The 21,001-nt window shown below is 42.0% G+C and overlaps 1 protein-coding gene across 2 annotated transcripts in view; it reads left to right on the forward strand.

Annotated features, from left to right (window-relative positions):
- Nucleotides 1-21,001, forward strand: part of arb2a (ARB2 cotranscriptional regulator A) — a 165,208-nt gene that overhangs the window by 50,476 nt on the left and 93,731 nt on the right. For both annotated transcript variants that reach the window (XM_085294105.1, XM_085294106.1), the window contains one exon: nucleotides 11,553-11,768. In XM_085294105.1, the coding sequence (XP_085150231.1) occupies nucleotides 11,553-11,768 (216 nt within the window). The remainder of the gene's footprint in view (nucleotides 1-11,552; nucleotides 11,769-21,001) is intronic.

Raw genomic sequence — 21,001 nt, forward strand, 5'->3', positions numbered from 1 at the left:
CCAAACTATAATATAAAAATGATAAAGCAGGCTCTGCAGAATTGGACAGTATTTTTTCAAAGCTGCACCAATCGGTCTCCTCAGTTTTCAAGCACTTACAGTGTATCATTGAAAGAAAAGGTGTTGCAACACAGTGGTAAACATACCCCGATTGTATTTTATTCCTCACATTAGATTCTGAATTTAAATATATTTAGTCTTTGCTGTTTCTTTTTTTCGTTTTACCTGTGATAGATATTTACACTTAGGGGCACAAAGTTGACGCATTCTTCAACGCCTTAATTTTGGGAGGTCAGAGGGCCAAAACTGTAGGTATTATTTCATACCTTAAGGAATTTGCATTTATGTGTAATGTTTTAAACATGTGTCTGACACTCTCTGGAGCTTTCATGTCTAAGGAGGGAGCTCCATCCATACAGCCCTGAAACCTGCTGGCACGGTGGCACGGCTCTCTGGGATGTCTCAGCATCACAATGGCGCTTCCACAGGCTCGTGTGCAGTTTCGTATGAGTGTGTGTGTGTGTGTGTGTGTGTGTATATGTGTGCCGGATGTGGGTAGTATCTGTATGTGTGAGGATTTGCATGTTGAATTTCAAATGCACAATGTCCCTTTTCCCTTGACACGAGTTGGATGGGCAAGTGATGCTTTTTGAAAAGCCACATGATAATAAGAGATGTGCTGGAAATATATCAAGGATCAAGCTGCGGTGGCACAGTGTAATTCATCACCGCCCCTCCAGATGTCAAACTGTTTTAGTTTAAGTCAGCGAACATGCAAACAGATAATTAAATAATCACACAATTCCAGTAGCACAAAGTATTTGTTTCTAATGTATTTTTATTTATTTATCTTCTGAAACAGAGTTCATAAATGATGCCCCACGTCAGCATGAGAGCCATGTATAAAACCCTCTAGATGGATTAGTTGTCTATCAGATTGTTAAGGCTCGCTTCATAAATGCATTTAGTTGTTGTTTTCCTTTGTGTCAGGTAGCTGTTAACAAGGAGACAAGGTTCCCGGACCACAGCCAGATCAGTGGAACTAGTGTCATTAAGAGATATGGTGACACGCTGACCTCTGTGATACTAGAAAGTGAGGAAGAGAGGGAGAGGAAGAGAGGCACAGCCAGGCCCGTTTGTCTGTTATCAGTGACTTTGTGTTCCACGGGCTCCCAGGGGAAAGCATGAGACGAGAGGGAAGACTTCACCTTCCTCCTCCCAGACACCACTCCGCCCCGTCTTTCCTAGCACTCTCGCTCTCTGCAGCAGCCATCCCCTTCTGCCCCCCACACCCCAAACATTTTTAATTATATCTTCTCCCAAGTATTGCGGCTCAGTAACCAAGGAGCTGACATTGATGCATGTGCTGATAAATCCGCAAACACTGGAAACAAGATTAACAAAGATTTTGAGGAAAGGGTGACAGCTAATTTTGCGCAATGGTCGGTGCCTCATTCAAGAGTGATGTTTTTGATAGCGCAAGCCACGCCTGAGAATTCATGCTTGACGCAGGGAAGGGGGACTCAAACATAGTGTGAAGAGTTCCACGGCATTTGCACTTTAAAATTCTTCCTTTCTTCTTTCCTTTCTCGTTGTTTGTAGAAAAGACAGTACATTCGTGTTTGTTTGGGATTTCTTGTGGTCATTTTGTGGGTATTTACTGTATTCATGTGTGTGTCTGTGTGTGTGTGTACCTTCCTAATCAGTATGATCTAATCAGCAGTGTGAATTGTGGAATCGGTGACATGCCACTCCAGGCCCATGGTCCTTTCTCTGAACTGACTCTCAACACGCTGAGACACCGATACATACTCCTCTGAGAAAGATATCAGTCTGCCTCATCACCTATACGTGTACACACACACATACACGTGCGGGCACACACATGCGCGCACACACACACACGCACCAGGAAAAAGGACGAGATAACAATCATACTTCGACAGCTGATTTCTTATTTTCTCATCGAGGAAGGCACATCGCCCTACCTCCTTCTTTTCTCTTTCTTCTCTCTGCAGCCAATTTCAGGTCTATACAGTAGAAACATTTTGCAGATTTCTTTTGTTCTTTTTTCATGCCTCTTCCCTTTTTTCCACCTCTTCATGTGATGCCTCCCTTCTCAGAATCGCCTCCCCTGTCTTCATCTGTAGGCAGCTGACAGCTTCTTTCACTTTTCTTTGTCAATTTCTCCCCTCTCTCTCTCTCTTTCTCTCACTCTCACCGTCTCCCTAGCTCTCTTTTTCATCTGCCCCCCCACCCCCCACACCCCCCATCTGCTTTCGCTTTTGTTTGCCTAGCCCCTATCCCGTCCCAACTTAAAGATGAGGAATGTGGTGTGACCCTGACCTCCATCGGCCCTGTAACCACCTCCGACCCCTTCAGGTGACCTTCGGTCACTGTTTTGACAGCTTGATTAATTACCCAGTGTTATGATTTATGAGAAAAGCTGTATGTAAAAATAATAGACAACAGGTGGTCTTAAAAAAAAGTAGTAGAGTTGAAAGGGCTTCTAGTAAGGATTGTGGTGGCGGTGGGGTTGAGGGTGGTCTGTGTGTGAGAAAGCTCTGAGGAGAAAGGGGATTTTTTTGATTTTCTATAGTTAATTGCTTTCAACCGCTTCTGAAGGTTGCGTCAGGTTAATGTACGGTTTACTTTGTTACCACAGCATGTATATCTCCGTGTGTATTTGGCTGTGTGGTGAGAGGATAACGGGGATTGCGTAGCTCCATGTGTGTGCTGTGAAGCATAAACCCTGCCATGTGGTAATGACACCATGGAAAATGTGCTGGAACACAGATATAGATGCATACACACACACGCACGCTCACAGATATGCTATATTCTCTGCAACCGCTTCTCTAGGTTACATGCTGTGAAAATAAGCAGAGTAAATGGCAGGACAGGCCAGCCATAGTGTTTACCCTTCACACTTCAAATACAGCTTGTGATTGGCTGTAGCGACCTCCCGTGACTCCTGGACCTGTGGTGCAGCTCCACTTAGAGAGAGGTCAGACTTTTGAGCGGTTGGAGTGTGTCACTATAGTTGTGGGTCCGTGTGCTAATACTGTGGCCTTTATTGCTGATGGGTACCCTGTTATAATCCACGGCGTACAATATCACCGCAAATAGAAATGAATATTTTACACATATAGAATTGAAAATTTAATCCCACGAAAGGTCACACTTAATATGAAATAGCTAACACAGCTCACATAGCAACATCGCCAGGACCTCCAGTTCTCTCTGCAGCTCTTCTTTGGCCTTTTACTAGATCACAGTAAGAGTCCAGGGGTGTCTGGAATGTTCTCCGACCTTTGACCCACCAAGATCATAGTGGTTCTCTGATGTTCAGTGAGATTGCTATTAGTAAGTCTCACACTGCTGATTATTGGTATGTGACACCTAGTGAAGGACTCTTACACATTTTTTCAAAACCGCTGATCAGTCAAAATCTGAATTCAGGGTCGAATATTTTGCTGTTACATGATTTGCAGGTGACCCTGATAAGGATAAAGGGGAAGAATATAGTTTGATGGATGATTTGCATGTGTTTGTGTAAAGGCTGTGTGCCTAGGTCTGTGCATGCACATGCGTGCATACATGTGTTACATGTGTCTAAAATGTTTAGATCTGTCCTGCCATTGACCCCAGCTGGCTCAGTCTGTACATATGGCCATGCGTCTCGCACCCACTGCGTGTGTGTTCATGTATCAACTACCTGTCCAGATGGTAAAGTAGAAACATTCACTGACAGTGCGTGTCTTTTGGAATTCACATGGCTGGGGAATTTCTTTACTTTAGTTAAACTGAAAGACAGAAATTGATGTTTCATTGTAATCGCAGATTGTTCGGGTTGTTTTTTGTACTTTTTATAAGCATCAGGATTATAAACATCTCTGTTTAATTTGTCATTACATTCTTTCCTTTGGCTTTCTTCTTTTTATTGTTAGTGGCCTTCAGGACAATAACTTCAGGGTTGCTCCAGGGACACTTCCACTCCTCCTGTCTTCTGTTTTTGTAGCCTCACAGCTCTTCCCGCTATCCTCACCTCTCCCCCTGATTTATACATTAAATAGTTAGGTGGGTGGAAAGGGAGGCACCTATCATTCCATGATCTATATCTCTCTGTGCCCTCATTAAAAATACATGTGTATGCTTAGGGGAGACAATATAGAATATATAAATCAAAATGCTAACAGCATCAGAGTAAGCCTGCTGTATTTATTTCCCCATAGCTTTCCCGCTGCGGGTTGAGGACTCTTCCTGCTTACTGCATTTCCTTTTCAGTGGCAAACACATGTGTGTTGGTCTAATCTTAACAGATTCTGGAAATATTAATTTCTGTTGCAGCTGGTTTAACATTTAAAGTAGCAGAGATTGCAAAAACTCTTTTCGTTATTATAGATTATATTTTTATTGTCAAGTAAACAAATAAACCAAAATTAAATCAAACTTTTCAAAAGCATAGTCATTATCACATCTAGTGAGATGGTCTCGGTGAATTTACATGCTATCAGTGTCTTGACCAATGGCGCGCTCTTCTTTAGAGAAAGAAGAAGAAAAAAAAGGGAAAAAGTTGACAAATGACTTGTGTAACATTTACTTGCACAATCGATAGCTCTGACAATTTCCACCTGGACGGTGATTAATGCTACATCCACCCCCAATCTAGCAACCCCCACCCCCAACTCTACACCTCCTTCTGCGTGTCGTGCTGAGAGCAGATGAAGCAGGCCTCTGAAATCTGTGTGTGTGTGTGTTTTATGTGTCAGAGTTTCTGCCTAGCCATTCCGATGTTTGATCAACCATTGAGCATGGATATTGGCTGGATAAATTCAGATTGAGTGTGGTAAATAACCGACACATAAACCGGCTTTTCAGCGAGTGAGTTACCCAACAGTTTCTGCGTGTTTTTATATCTGTTCTTTCACAAAGGTGCTGAAAATAGTCGGGTCGGGAGGAACGAGACAGGAAGAGTGAAACGGAGAGAAAGAAATGTAAATTTGAGCATAAAAAGAAGCAAAGGCATGAGGGATCAGAAGCTGCACTATTCTCTTCACTTCCTCCACCCCACTGCTCCACTTTGAACTCATTTATAAATATTCAATTCCACATATAAACAATATCCAAATGAACCCAGACATCCAAGCCAAGGTTAAAAACCCTGCTGCTTATTACAGACACAACTACTTGACTAGCTCAAAAGGTTAGCTTCTTATTCTGACCTAAACTATTTGTGCTCATTAAGATCAAGAAAAAGATAATCATTACCACAGACTTATTTACTTTGGCTGAATTAGTGTACGACTACATTAGCAGAAGCGAGTCTTTGAACTTGAAGTGAAAAGTTGAATTTAGGGAAACTTAATTAAATGTGTACTCTTTTTATGAGAGGAGAAACCCATGCAGTAGGTGATTTGTTCAAAATTAACTCGGGAGGGCAGATGGTGAGATGAAGCTCCAGTTTGTCTTACTTTTTCTGTACACATTTATGTGTGCTGTTCACTTGATTTCTTAAACATGCACGGATGTGGGCTTAAACAGATGATCTAAGAAGAAGCAAGTCAAACACTAAATCATATTTATTTCTTGTAATTTAGGTAACTTTAGGTCAATGACATCTTAACAACCTGTGACACAATTTTTCTACTACCGTTCTGCTTGGCCTTTTTTAGAAAGACCCTATAAAATAATATTTAAGGACATTAGGTCTCCCCAGCAAACGCTTACATGACGGTCTGGTTATCTCGTCTAATCAAGAGCTTGATTGATTTCGGCTGACAAGCTGATGACAATCCCGTCTCATCCCCTCTCACATCCCCTCTAAGATCCACATGTTTTCATAGCCCCTGTGGTACAGTAAGTGCTCTCCCACCCTTCTGTTCTCAGAAAAAAAACTATAGCTGTGTGATTTGTGGGTATGGGGAGGGGTGGGCTGGGGGTCTCAGACGGGTGCTGTGTTAAATGAGAAAGGGGCACCGTGACTTAATCTGACAGTACTGTGCGAAGTGTGTGGTATCTCGACCTCAGGGAGAGGGGGAGTGGGAAAAGCGAGAGAGAAAAAAAACGAGGGGATCCAATGGATAAAGAGGCCCTGCATGCAAAGCTTGTGCACGTAGAGACTGAGACAGACAAGGTCACGCAGAGCAGGGTGGCCCTGACAGAGAGGTAGAGCAAACGACTGCGTACTTGTTATTACCATCTCGCTCAGCTGCTGTGTACCTCTTCATTGAGAAACTGTTCATTTTTCTCTGTCTTCATCCTTCCAAAAAGCTGTTTTTTCACATGTTTGTCAGCCACTCCAGCCGCTAGTAAGTGAAATGTGAACGGATTGTGATACCAAAGATTTGCTTATGCTTATTTTCCAACTTATCCTTTCACCTCAGTCAGCCTGTTACACTCAAACCTGACTGTGGCCTGCAGTCATCCCTCCCCTTGTTCTCATCTCATTGGGTATGCCACGCTGGTTGACCCTTTCGCTCTTGTCAGTCAAGCCACAGTAGCGAATCGGGGGGCTGCATATTGCTGGAACAAGGAAGTGGAGAGAAGGCTGTTGAGCCACTTGATTGTAAGAGCCCTGATCCTAACAGCCACCTGACAGAAAACGAATAATGTAAGCTGCCTAAGGGCCAATTTCGCTGGACTCCATAGATTGCAGACTGATTCTTGAGATGTAATTTGCATGCACACGCACACATCAGTGCATTAATATACAAGTGCAACAGGAAGAAGAACATTTATTTGCTCCTGTTCACCAAACAATACACCTACAACACATAGACCCTCCAATTCACACAACCATACCATCCACTTTCCCTCACTGCATGCACCCATGACCGCTATCAGCCATGCTTTGTACCTGTCAAGTGCTGTCCTTTTCCTTGTGCCCAGAGCCCTGCTCACTACATGAGAGCTCTCACATCAAAGCTTCGTGGAGCCCCACACGCACAGATGAAACACCATCTCATTCCAGCCGCCTCTGTCCCCGCTCCTGCACATTAGACACATTTCATTTCATTACAACGCCACTGGAAAAATAGAGGTGCCGCTGTCTTAAAGGGACACCTTATTTACTCTCACTCGCGCTCGCCCACATGTCGACACGCACGCACGCACACACACAAACACTATCCACTTTCTTTTTAAATAATGTGACTAGAGGGAAAGAGTGGACAGGAGGCACGACTATTTTTCTATAGAGGCATCATAAGATGCTATTGGATAATATTTCATCAGGAATTACAATCACATCCTCTACACACACACACACACACACACACACACACACACACACACACACACACACACACACATATATATATATCTATATCTATATATATATGATAGATGTATTGATTTTACTTTTATATTATTATTACTTATTCTTAATACCTTGCACACGAAACTGAGGGTTTTTTTTGCATTTAAAGCATTGCTTTGTTTGATGAGATGATGGAGGTTTCATCATGATGATGAGTCGAGCCCTGGTTTCCGTAGCAGCGGCAGCCTTTGTTGTGCTATCTGGTGTGGGACAGGCCGACAAAGGAGAGCTAAGGAGCATCCAGAGCGAGGTGATGAGGTCGGGGTGCCCCCCCTCTCACAGGGGTCGGGGTGATCCTCTTGACCGCTGGCCCCAGGGCAGGGGCTCAGTGTGGTGGTGGCACAGGGGCACCTGCGGGGCATGGGAAGAGACTTAGGCTGCATACTACAGCAGAAAGGCAAGACTGACCGAATTCTAGAGGAGCGTACGAGTCTCTGTCTGTTTTCTTCGAGACAGTGTGTGCTCGTGTAGGACAAAGGGAGTGACCTAGTGTTAGCAATGTGTGTGAGAGAGATTTAGTGATAAAAAGGCAGGGTGACCCAACGTTTGGCAATGTGCATTTGTGTAAGATTCACACTTTGACAGCACATCACAATACAAAGATCAGTTTTTCCACGGCCGGGTGTTGTGTGAATGATGGGGAGTAGTTGGACTTAGCGGTAGCTAAGAAGCTGCGAAAAGACAGAAAGACATATCTCCATATATTTGGTTTTCACAAAAAAAAGCTGCACACATTTAGATGATACACAGCTTTTTATGAAAAACTTATCCTGTGATACATGAGGACATCATTGATACTCTGCTTTTTAATTTGAATACCCTATTTTTCTTACAAAACATGTATTTTCTAGGGAAGTGAATTTATTATACCCAGTCGTGGGGTCGCAGTAATTAGTTGTATCTGGAAGTTAAAGAAAGAAAAGAAGTAGAATCAAACCTAAAATTAATTCTATTAAAGTAAAATAAGCACAAAAAAAAATCTACTTGTCCTCTCCACCCGCAGAGCTCAGAGTCATATATTTTGTTGATGGAGACAACAATAAGAGGAGGAAATGACTGGACAGGGAAAGCACTGTTGCCCTGACATCAAAGCAGACCTCTTAGTGTTCAAATGAATGATGGTTTCCGACATAGAGGTGAACTTGGCGGCCCAGCTCCTCCAGACTAAGAACGCCAACGACACTGGTCGCCTTTACAGCAATGTTCTTCTGGGTGACTGGCCAACTGAAAGGGGTTAGTAATGTTAGGTTGGGTAGGTGTTGTTACCTCTCCAAAGCAAAGGCTACAGGGCACTCGGGGTTACCATAAGGACACTAAAGGCTCAGAACTGGGCTACTTGAGGTTGACATTTGTGTGTTTAAGTCTGGGGAGCATTATTGACCAGTAAGAGTTGGGGTAAGAGCACTGAAGACTAAAAAGGGTTATAAGCCATAGGGCTACCATTAGAACACGTGCGCCACTGTTGCTAAACCATTAACTTTTGGCCTTGTGAACTGGGATTTAGGTAAGAGAAAAATGGGCAGCCCCATTGGACTCATGTTGTTTTATACACTTCAAATGTTATATATCTTTCAGTCTACATTTGTATTCTTCTCCTTCAGCCTTGTTATACTTTATAAGAGACACCTGTTAACCATCATCCAGTCTAATCCAATAACACTGCCATAAACGTTAAAGTTTACAGAGCTTGCACATTCTCGGTTGTATTTTAAAGATGATAATATGATAAAGATTGATCTTTTTATTTCATGTATATTGTTCAGATTCTATTAGGTGAGTTTGATGTACTGCAGTGTATTACCCTGAAAATTGTTCATAATATAATTAGTATTAGTTTTTAGTAATGAAATTGCTCCCATAGGCTGAACTGGTCTTGTCAGTTATTTTATCAGACTACCACCAGTGGGCAGTGGCACAAAGCTGGTGTCTATCGGCCTAGAGTACATCTCTCTGCTTCTCCTTCCTTCTCTGTCTATTTCGGTCTTATCCTTTTATAATCCATCTGTATATCTCTCTGTCTTCACTGCTCTCTTTTACCCTCACCGGCTTCTGTTGTTTTTTTCATCTGGTAATTCATCTGCTTGAATGTTCTGGTCTGTCTAAACTTCTTGCGTGCAGATGTCTCTGTGATGTCTGAAGCCTAAATTTAATCTTGCTAATAGAAACTCATTTATTACCTCTTAAACTTTACTCATGCTGTACATGCATATACGCACACATAGAAAGTGATTAAATACAGATTTGGAAGCATCATCTATATATTTTTTTTAATATAAACCACTTCCTACATTAATGTCAGACTTGTTATGCCTTGTAGTAAAAAGCAAAACTGAACTGAAGTATGTACCGTAGAAGAAAATTTATTTAAATTTATCTAAACATATTTATTGTGGTGTTTAAAATGTAAAAGCTAATAAGTTTAAAAATGTATATACATAATATATAATAATTAATTATTTAATAATGTCTGGCTTTCTTCACACAATGTTTTTTCTATTAAAAATATGTATAGAAGAGAAGAACCTTTGAATTTGAATAAGAGTGAGTGTAAGATTAATTTTAATAATCAGAAGACGTGAGAAAGTGTCAGTCGCCATTGTCAACACATGGTAAGTGCTAAGGGAAAGGGTGTGTGGCAGGTTTGATGTCAATATGCACAGGAGGGACACACACATGCTGCGTCAACAAAAGACATGCACATTGCAATAACACTTATTAAGGAATAGACGACATGTCGCTGTGAGGAGGCAGTGTGTGTGACGGCGATTTGTGGGGAAGCCCGGTGAAGTTGCCTCTCTTAGAACTCCTAAAGGTCTTTTTGTCACACACATATCTTTCGTGTCCCACAGTTTAGTGTTCATGTCTGTATTGGTGTGGAGTTAGAAAGTCCTGCACCCATAAGTTTAGGCCTTGGGGTGGGTGTGCGTGTGTGTGTGTGTTCACAATGGGGGTTGTGTGTGAAAAGCCAGCCCAAAGTGAAACAGGAATCCATCCATTTCCTGCTTTAGTTTCAGAGTGCTTAGGACAATAAACACAGTTAATTAAAATGGCTTCAAAGTTGAAGAAGTCACTAGGCTACAAAAAAAAACTTCCTTTCCTCTACAGTGTGCATATAGCAGCACATCCCTTCTGTTATTCTCTTTTTTAATAACTACATAAGCTCTTTCTTCTCCTTTTCCCAGTCTTTTTAAGCCCTTACTATTTTGGCATTTTATGTAAATCAAATATTTTCTTTTCACGTGAAAACCGTAATTCTTTCTTAAGGTTTTTTTTCTTAATGCAACTTTTATCTGCGGTGCTGCCTGCAGAAGTTTCAAGTCATATTTACATTTGTAGCTAAGCCTTTCACTGAGTGATGGTAGGATCGATTGGGTCTGATATTAAGTGACACATGGCCTTTGGAGTCACTAAATGCTACTCACTTACTGAAACCACCATCACTGAATTCCAATCCCCTAGTTACTCCTCAGGCTTGTCCCTGCAGTGACATTCTCTCCTCTATCTCTTTCGCTGCCATTTCTTTCAGTCTGGATTTGCATCTTTTCACCGAGTCATGTCACAATCTGTGTCTTTTAAGTGTCGTGTTGGTATTATTTGCTCATAAAGATCCACTGCTGGGCTCTTTGTTAAAGACTACGAACCACTACCAGACCAAGATTACACAGGAATGTTTGAGCTTCTTTTTCTTGTGGTTTACTCTGCATTGTTACATTTATATTGCTGTTTACTTACCTAGTCGGCCTGACAAAGGGACTATCAGATTTTTCTCAAGAAAAAAACGAAAAGAAAAGAAACATGTTCTAAAAAGCATTAAATTCTCATCACTTTTTAATTCAGTTCATAATTGTATCATGGAGACAAAACAAAACTAAATAACCGAAACAACTCAACATATTGGAAACTAAAAATCTGGAAAAAGAGGAAACAAAAATCTGCACCCCTATCACACATATGTTTCTGTATATACATGTCTACAAAGATGCATCTATTTATTGATATATTATAGAAATAAATGCAGATTAAAGGTTATCGCCTCTATTTGTATTTCTATTTTTTCTTTTACAAATATTTTATTTTAAAAAGGTTTACGTAAATCGGAAATAGTCAAATACCATATAGTTATAGTGTTAATGGATAAAATATCCAACACTTTTAACACTTTAAGGTAACTATCTCACGATGCTCGTGCCTTGGATTTAACACACAAATGTATGTTTCCTATTTGTTTTAGGAGGGCTATGGCGTGATGGTGCTCAACCCCAATGAGAACTATTTGGAAGTGGAAAAACCGACAAAGTCTCCCCTGCCCTCTCCGACGGAGACCTCCGACGAACCTGCTGAAAAGAGGGAGCGCAAAGACGATAAAGAGGGGAAAAAGAAGAAGGAATTTTATGAGAAATACCGTAACCCACAAAGAGAGACTGAGACAGAACGGATTCTTATACGAGTAAGTCCAAAAAAGGGAACGATGAAGATATGGAGAGAGGAAAGAGAAGGAAGGCAGGAAGGAAGTGTTTGCAGAGCCAGGGCTAGAGGAAAAGATGATAGATGCTGATGAAATGTAGACATGATGGTGGAGGTGGACAGAGTGACAGTTCTAGGGTCGTAGGAGGAGGTAGGAGGCAAGACATAGGTGAGAAAATGGATAGCAGGAATTTGGCTAAGTTTCGAAAGACAAATGTGGCAAGGGGGAGCGGGGAGGAGGAAGCTAGCTAAGGAAGTGAGGGAAGGATATGTTAGGTAACAAGGGATGAAGGGAGGATGGAAGGCAGAGGGAGAAAGAGAGGCTCTTGTGTGGTCAGCCTGTGTGTGAAGAGGTTGGCTGTTCTCCAGTCGCCTCTCAGTGAGCAAGTGTTAACCACATGGCTACCTCCCTTTCTCCTTCTTCCTCCCCCTCTTCCCCTCACTTTTTTTCCCCTCTCAGATGGTGGGCTGGTCAGTGCAGCTCTGGCCCTTCACTCTTGTTGACCGCTGGGATTATTATCTCCCTAACACACACTGTGCAAACACACTGCAACATTCTTATCGTGCAACACTGACTGTGCACCCCTTAATCATACATATACGCATATGCATACACATACAAATACACATAAACACACACATGCTCATATGCAGCACTCGAGGCGCCTAGCTTGGCCAGTTTACCTTGTGGTCAAACAAAGGAAGTGACCCATTGCATAAAGCTTCTGATGTCTTCTGTTTGACCCCTGCTGACAAATTTAATATTCATTGGCCACTTGAACAGGGTCCAGCCCAATTATCTTTTTCTTTTTTTTGTCATTCGTCCCTCACTTCCTTTTGTCATTGCGTAAAATCTTAAAAATTAAGATCATGCTCCATGGCTGGGTCTCATATAGGCAAAGCACCCTCACTGATTATATGAGTCTTCATTTGGTTGATGGCAGTAGCATCGCAGCAATGGATGTACATTTGTGTATGTGGGTGGTGTTTGTACATGTGTGTAAGTGTATGTACATGTGTCTGCGTGTGAAAGACGTCACTCTCTGGTGTCTGACAAGAGTTAGGGCTGCTGTGGGACTAGCGGGCGGTGTGTGAGCTGTCATCACGGGCTTCTTTTTCTCACCCCCCACCCTTCCAGCAGTACCTTTATACACGCTGTAATAAGGTATAATTAGCTGCTGTCCTCTCTTACTCTATCAGATTTTGCATGTGTGCTGCTTTCCTCATCATACAAGCGGTGAACTCACTCACTGACATGAAGATCTTTGTAAATGATCCATCGTGTCATTTCTAATAATGGTGCCAAACAAACTCGCATCTGCTGTCAGCTCTATATTGATTTATTTTATAGCTGTACACCACGTGTATCTGCTGAGGCTTGAATGATTTTCATATCATGAACTGATCTCTTGCTTTTGCCATTTCAATTTTTTTGTATCTACTTGTATGTATCTTCTTTTTCTGTTGTCATCCTCTTGCCTGGGATCTTTACCGCTAAGTAATGTTAGCAGAGTTAGATCAAAACTACACTCCCAACTTAGTTTTCCTTTTACTACAAGTAAGCTGCAGTATTATTTCTGTGTCTTTATATTCAGCTTTGCTTGCTTACCCAGTGATGCATGCTGGCCACAGTCAGATATATTGAGGGGAGGCAGTATGAAGCAGTGGACAGTCTTCACATTCCCCATCCCAACAAGATGAAAGCAAGGACAGACGACATAATTAATGACCGAAAAAAAGGAAAAGAAAACCTTCCATTTAAACCAAGCACAATGTTGACTTCCTTTGTTATTCAACTATTAAACTTTCGGCAACTGAAGTATATTGCTAATTGATTTAGCACTTCACAAAGCAATATCATACTCACTCACTCACCTTGAGCAGGACTTAGATTTTGCTGCTAAATATACTTGTCTTTGCACGATTAACGAGTGAGCAGTTAGGATCTGTGTTGGTGCCTCTTGAATTTTGACCTTTGACCCAGAAGTGAGCAGGATGTTAGCATGTATGACCTCGCCTTTATTGTCCACCCCCTCCCTTCGCCGCATCACTACTCCACTGCTCATCCTCTATCCGTCCAAGAGCAAGCTGTCACATGCACACATGGAGATATGTAAAGGCTCACACATACCAGCAGACAAAAGAGTAAAGAAGGTGAAAAGAGAGCTGATAGTGTGTTTGTGTGTGCTTGTGTGCGCTTTTTTCCTTCAACTCTGTTGGTCAAGGTGGGTGGTGGATCAAATCAAACCTCTTTAGCAGGGCTGTTTTCATCTTTTTTTTTATGCAGCACCCACCCAAGACACACTCACTCACCAACCTTTGTATTCGCTACACCTCACAGTCTTACTCCCGCTGGGCTGGCAGACCACCTGCACACAGCCATTCAGAAAGACACATATTCAAACTATAAACCTCTAGTCCTGGCAATATCATGACACCCAACAAGACAGAAGAAGCACCTTAAGCTTGAAATAACACCTGTCTTGCTCTGAGTTTATATTTGTGACGCTCCTGAAATTACAGTTTATCATCTCTTTTTTTCCTTCCAGTTGACTCGCAAAGATTGACAGATACACACAAATACACAGCAGCCCACTGATAGAGTTGAGTTGATTAATACGCTTCCTTACACACATTGGTAAGCTCTTAACTGCTTTTAGGATTCTTACTTTTTAGCCTTGGGTTCATAGTGTGCAACCTCTCAACCTTATCTAATCCTTCTCTTCTCTGCTCCTCTAGATCACACACCAATGGGCCATGTTTAGGGGGATATTGGTAGAGGAGAAAGAAAAAGAGAGAGGGCACAGGGAGGCATGGAGGGATAGAAAGTCTGATCGGAGGGATGCTGATGAGGATACTGGAGGGGAAGCGGGTGGGGGGTACTTTTTTAGCACTTAACCATATAGAAGTTTGGGAGTTCACTTTACTCTGAATTTTAGCAGTAATCCAGTTAGCTATTTTCTGTCAGCCAAGCGGAGGAATGGCAGGAACAAAAGGCACATTCATGGGCTTAAGAAGCTTCCAAAGAGTTCACCCAAGGCTGGCTGGCTGGGATTAGGCCAGCAGGCCCTGGAAAGAAGAAGGGGAAAAAAGAGCAAAGAGGACAAAAAACAGAGCTTCGCCTTTCTTTAAGCACCACTTATTTTTATAAATGACTTGAATGCTTTTCCTTCTTTCTGTTTTCGTGTTTTTATGTTTCTCCTTTCAACGCTGTACATTTCTTAAATATTGAGAAAGAGAGGGAAAAAGAGAGGCCCTCACTCCTAGAGGAATTTAGGGTTTCAGATTGAGGCTATCCCTTCTTTTCCTTTACTTTTGCTATATAAGATTCACTGCAACTTCAGTTGTCACCATGATATCTTTGTGCTCTTCTCTAATATTTTTCACTCGTTATAGACTTGCCATAGTGGCAACTGGAGGTTTGTTTGTTTTTTTAAGAAAAGTTTTATCTTTAATTTTTTGGTGATATCTTTTACATAACCTAGGGGTCTTCTACTACTGATCTTTTTGGATGCACGTAGTGTGTTGTGTATGTCGGTACATTTACTTTTTCTAGGTTTTGCTTCTGAAGGCCCATTATTTCCAGTTGTAGCTGTCCACACCAATCAGCTGGGGTCATTGTTTGTATCTAGGAGCTTAATTAATGAATTGCAATATATGCTACTGTAATAGTTGGCATAGCTCAAAACATTTAAAAACAAAGAAATATTCTATTTTGAGTGATGCACTGTGATAATATCATATGGTGGGATGTCTGGTGATTCCCACCTCTAATTTTATGCCTTAATACAATTTAGTTAGGTTCTATAAAAATGACACTTTACAGAGTTGTCACGTGTTTATTTCAGTTGTAAAGTTGGATGATTTGCGCATTGAAGTCTATGGGGTTAGACTTGTTTTAGGAGCCAGTGGTTTTGAACTGAAGTTTTGGCATTTTGGTTGGCTCCCTTCTTTAGCTCAGGAAGTTGCTGTTTGTGCTGTACTACAAATTCTCTAAGGTACATGCACGCAGATCTACACACAAACACACCAAAACTCGATCATAAACTTAAGACGTGAACACGTAAGTGCACAGTCTGACATTTGTATTGCAACACGGTACTACCGTGTTTCTCTGTGGATTTTTGCTCTTTGTCACCTTCACCTATTTGCCCCATTTTGTGGTCCACAAGCAGTCATACAGACATAGTTTACCTGACCTTTGATCTGTAGCCTTGCCAAGAAGTGAGGCTCAGCATTTCTAAGGACAGGTAGGGACTTGATTAACCTCTGAACCTAGTCAGAGGAGAGGTCAATGACCCGGGCAAGAGGGCAGCTTGCTGCAGAGAGCAAATTGGCTGGATGCCACTTTTGCATTTGGGTGTGTATGTCCGTGTAAATGTGGCAGTGAAGGAGCTTTGATGTGTGTGCTTGTGTATCTGTTTTTATGAGCCAAGTCTTTTAGGTATGCTGCGTGTGGCATTTTTAACTTTAACTTTATTTTATATTAGAGTTGTTTACGGCAGTTTAGCTTTAACTTCTCAAAGTTTTAAAAGGGAAGGTCTGTTGGATTCAGCGCTGTTGGTTTGTGTGTGTGTGTGCAATTCTGAGCGCACTTATTTAGTACACAGCATATGTGCATGCATGCATACCTGTGTGTTTGTGAGTTCGCTTGGGGCAGAACAAGTGTAGCTGGTCTCAGATCCCTGCTCCCAATCTTCTACTCAGGTCAACCATCAAACACATCCATCCTGCCCTCACTCACACCTCCCCACCCACTGAGCTCCCTGTCTCTGTTTCTTTCCCTCTTTGCACACAACCCTGTTGTGGATACTGGCTGACCCGAATGAAGATATAGTCAGACACACACACACAGCACCTCAGGGTCATCCTGGAACAAACACAGCCTTGTCTGCCTGCCCGCTTTCCTTTGCCTTATGTCAATTAATGACTCGCAGTAATTTCACCTGACAATCCTGGCGGCAGCACGAGGCTAGCCAAGATGTCACAGTGATGACCTTTCTGGCCCGCAGACGCTCTTTTCTAATAAAGAATCTCACAAACCCACAGCAACTTCCTTTGTACTTTGTTAATGAGTTATTGATTTGAAACAATGCCCTGGCAAATATTGTCAGAGCAGACTGACCCTACCAAGGTCATGCTATTTTATTGTATACAGTCTCTGCACGCTAATCTGAACGTGGGATGACATGTACGCCGTAGTTTTGCTCCTTTCTCTGGCATCCCCCTCTCTCTTTCTCTCTCTCTCTGACTCTTTCTCTTCCCCCTTACACTGTATATCCCCTCATTGCAAAGTCAAGTAACACACCTACACATATATTTCTCTCTCTGTCGTTCTCTCTCTTCCCCCCCTTGTTAGTCTTGCACATGTTTTTCACCTCATTCTCCCTTTTCTCCGTCTCTTTCTCGCATCATTATATTCCCAACTCTCCATAGGTAGTATACCTGCTAATTACCTACAATGCCACAGTCATTATTTTCCCATCTCTGCCGCTAATTTGCTCCATACCTTCTTTTCCCCCCACTCTAGCAGACCCATCAGCTCCCAGACAGCTTCCAGCTCGCCTGAGCTCTCTGTCTGCCTTTAAAGAGAGAAAAGAATGAAACAAATACAGGAGGGGAAGAAAAAACAGGAAAACGATGGCAAAGGACTGCACGTCCCAGACATTGATTAGAATGCAATTGCAAACAGGTGTCGTAGAGGTCCGCTATTTAATTGTGTGCGCAGAGACATGTACAGAATCATGCACGCAGTCATTCACAAACAAACACAAACTAACTGATTCTAATAACCTCTTTGCTAATACCAAACATGTAATTACCTACATTGCTTATTTAATATTTAGTCATTAGCCCAAATGAAAACAATCCTGTTCTGCACTGAGCTGGACATATTAAAGACTGTAATGACTAGGGCTGCAGGTTGGTTTACTCAGTGTGTGGCCTGCGAGCATGAGGGGACTGAGAGATTGGTCAGCCAGTCTTTACTGTGTTTCTGCTTGTCAGTGAGAGAGCAAAAGTGAGTACGAGAGTCCTGTGTAATTTCACTAATTTCTTTTTTCTTCTTCCTTTGCAGAAAGACATTGTTGTGTGACCTGTGCGTTCTGTTGCGTTTAAATAATTCTTCAGCTTTCTCTGTGCTCTCTTTCCCTATACTTTTTTTTGGGACTGGAACCGTATCTGCCCAAGCAAAAGAGTCTAAACCCAATGAAGTTGTTTAGAGATCCCCGTGACACTGTCCTGACACTTCTGGCTTCCGCTGAAAGGTTTCTGAGTGTAAAAAGTAGAATGGCTCTTATCCACTAGATTCCTTCCAGCCCACACTGCTCACCGTCTCCCACCTTGAAATTTCAGCTTCCTCAGACATCCGCTATCTTTTTGGATGACTGGAGAGGAGGAGCAGAAGGGAGGAGCAGGGAGGTCTGCAGTGGTTGTTTGTCAGAGTGTGTTGATGTTGTTAGATTCATTGTTTCCTGTGTTGGTCAGACACTGGGTTTGTGTTGGCGTTGAGGCTGTTATTCTGGCTGCAGTGCACTCCTCTCTTCTGCTCTCCTCTCCCTGCTTCTCATTACATTGAATAAACACAGGGCAAGTACTGGACCGGACAAACTTTTGAAGAACGCGAGTTTCAATCTGTGTGAATGTACTGGAGCATGCCTGTTTGTGTGTGTTTGTGGTACATGTGTGTGTTGTGTGCACACTCTTGGGTGCCTGCAATTAAGTATGGCTTTTGACTGGAGAGTAAGTCTTTATTGTGTAAGTAATGGAAAGAGCTAAATTGAACAATTTCTTGAAACTAGACAATTGGAAGGCACACTTTCAACAGAGGGCTAACAGTTGGAACCACTTATGGACTGAAAGTGGGATAGATCTTCATGCATAATGTTACTCTAATTTATTACTTGAAATCAGTGTTCTGCTGATTGCATAGCAGGATCTTGGCTAAAACCACATTTTGTTTCGCTGACTCATTGAAGTCATTTGTATTTTTTTTTTAACGTGTGTGAATAGTTTGCACACAGTATGTTTTAAGCATGGAGTTCCCTAAATGTTTCTCAAAGTCTTTGTTGTGTCACTACCTACATTGCACTTTATTCACATGATTGATGTAGGTGCATTTGGATGAATGTTGGCGTGGTAAAGGTTTGTAATTTCCAAGTTTGAAGCTGGAAGTACACGTCAAACTCTTCTCACTGAGTAATTCTGCTAGACACACAATTGTACTCCTGTTATGTATCTCTCACTCACTCCCTTTCTCACTCTCTATAACTTTCTGATAAAAAGCTGTCTTTCAGCATCTGGAGACTGTTTTGTCCTGGGTGTCTAGAGTTCGGATTTGTACTTTATATTCACTGAGGGGACAGTATGGATTCCTATATATGTGGTAAACACATTGTACACACTCTCAAATGTCCCTTGACAGCTATGGTTGAAGTGTGCTGGCAACAGGTGTGCAGTGGGGAGGCTGTTCTGACAGTACTGGCAGATGCACACAGATCTACGAATGCGCACACATACACACACTCAAAGGCAGAGGAAAAAAATCTCTGGAAAATAAATAAACTAAGATACCGTGTGAGAGCTGGTGACGGGAAGCTAGTCTCACAGGGCAGCAGACTCCACTGCAGCAAATTAACTCTAGGAGATAATTGCAACAATATGCAAATGTTGTTTAGATAATTCAATACAATGTCATGTCAGGTAGTCAGTCACAGTTGCCTGATACTAAGGCAAAGACTGTATGTGCAAATTTGTGTGTGCGTGAGGTTAGGGGAAGGAGTCAGGAACACACCACCGCATGTTAAATCCTGCAGTGTTTTCCAAAATTATGAGTCATAGTATAGGAACAAATAAAGACATTTATCTTGTCCTCACATGGGCAAAAAACTAATATCGTGTCAGTTTTACTCATAGCCAGGTTTTGCCCTATTGATAACAGCACTTTTGGACTTGTTTAGGCGTTGGTATGTGTGCTACATAGAACAGCAAGCCATGTCTAATGTCTCTATGTCAGTGAACCTTGGGTGGAGAAGTGATAAAATAGGAGACAAATGAGTGTGAAGAAGAACAGGTGGCATCAGTGAAGGAGAAAAGAAGGTAGAAGAGAAGGGAAGAGTGAAAAAAGGAGGCAGGCTAATAAAATGGGCTTCATAGATGAAGGGCGACATGGTGGAGAAGAGAAGAGGGAGACTTCAAAGGGCTTTGATGTCACAGCCTTTCAGACAGACAACTCTTCTTCAGCCAGCCGCCGCGTACATGCCGGAGACCACATACACATGAATGCGTGAAAAGTAAAGGCATAGCCCTGATGGCAGAAGGGCAGGGCAGAGCGGAGTTGCCTGCTCTTGCATCACGCTCTGTGAATGGAGGTTGGTGCTGACACTACAACCCCCCTCATGCTAATCTAGCGCAAACACAAACACTCTGACAGGTTAATTTACCTCTAGACAAACATGGCAACAAAAACACACATCAGCACATCATCAAATACTACAACCGCACACAGACTTGCACACACTGATGCACGTGAGTGAAACCATTGAATCAAATCACAAGCTCGATTACTTTGTACTAAAACTAAACTTTAAACCACATTTGGTCTGCAGTGTGTGTGTACGAGTTGTGTGTTGAGCACCTTCTTCTCAGTTACCACCTTGAATATTGAAGTAATTATCTGTCTGACATAATACAGTGTCCTCACACAATGAAAGCAGAATTGCGTTAAGTAAAAGGATGGTCTCTTAAGATATCTCCTCTGTCCTTTACCATAAAATTGCTAATTGCTTTTTTGAGTTTGATTGAACAGTTTGACTCTCGATTAACAGATGCGGATTTCTTCTCCAACAAGCCGTGTGTTTGTTTACTTTAGGATATTATTTCTGTATGCATAAGCGTGCCAATTAAGAGAAGTATGCGTGTAAATAATCAGGTTTGCGTTTCGTATGGCTACAGTTTCTCGTGTTGTTGAATCGCAGGATACAGGTGTCTTCAGTTAACACAGTTTCTTGTGCAGTGTAACCTCTTGTGCGAATGCGCTGTTGATTTCTGTTGTGAACCAGACAGCCTGATAGAAAATCAAAGTCTGGAATCAATGTCACAAGTTCATTAATGGTTGCCCTTTTCGCAGCTGTACACTTGCTATTGTTCTTTCCAGTCCCAGATAAGCACTTACGTCTCAGGTTAATTAAACATGTCTTCTGGTTGCGTGTTACTGCA

This window comes from Mchenga conophoros, linkage group LG12 (assembly GCF_057382185.1).
Source record: "Mchenga conophoros isolate Kocher_MC1m ecotype Shallow Benthic linkage group LG12, M_conophoros_male_GT1.1, whole genome shotgun sequence".
Taxonomy (NCBI): Eukaryota; Metazoa; Chordata; class Actinopteri; order Cichliformes; family Cichlidae; genus Mchenga; species Mchenga conophoros.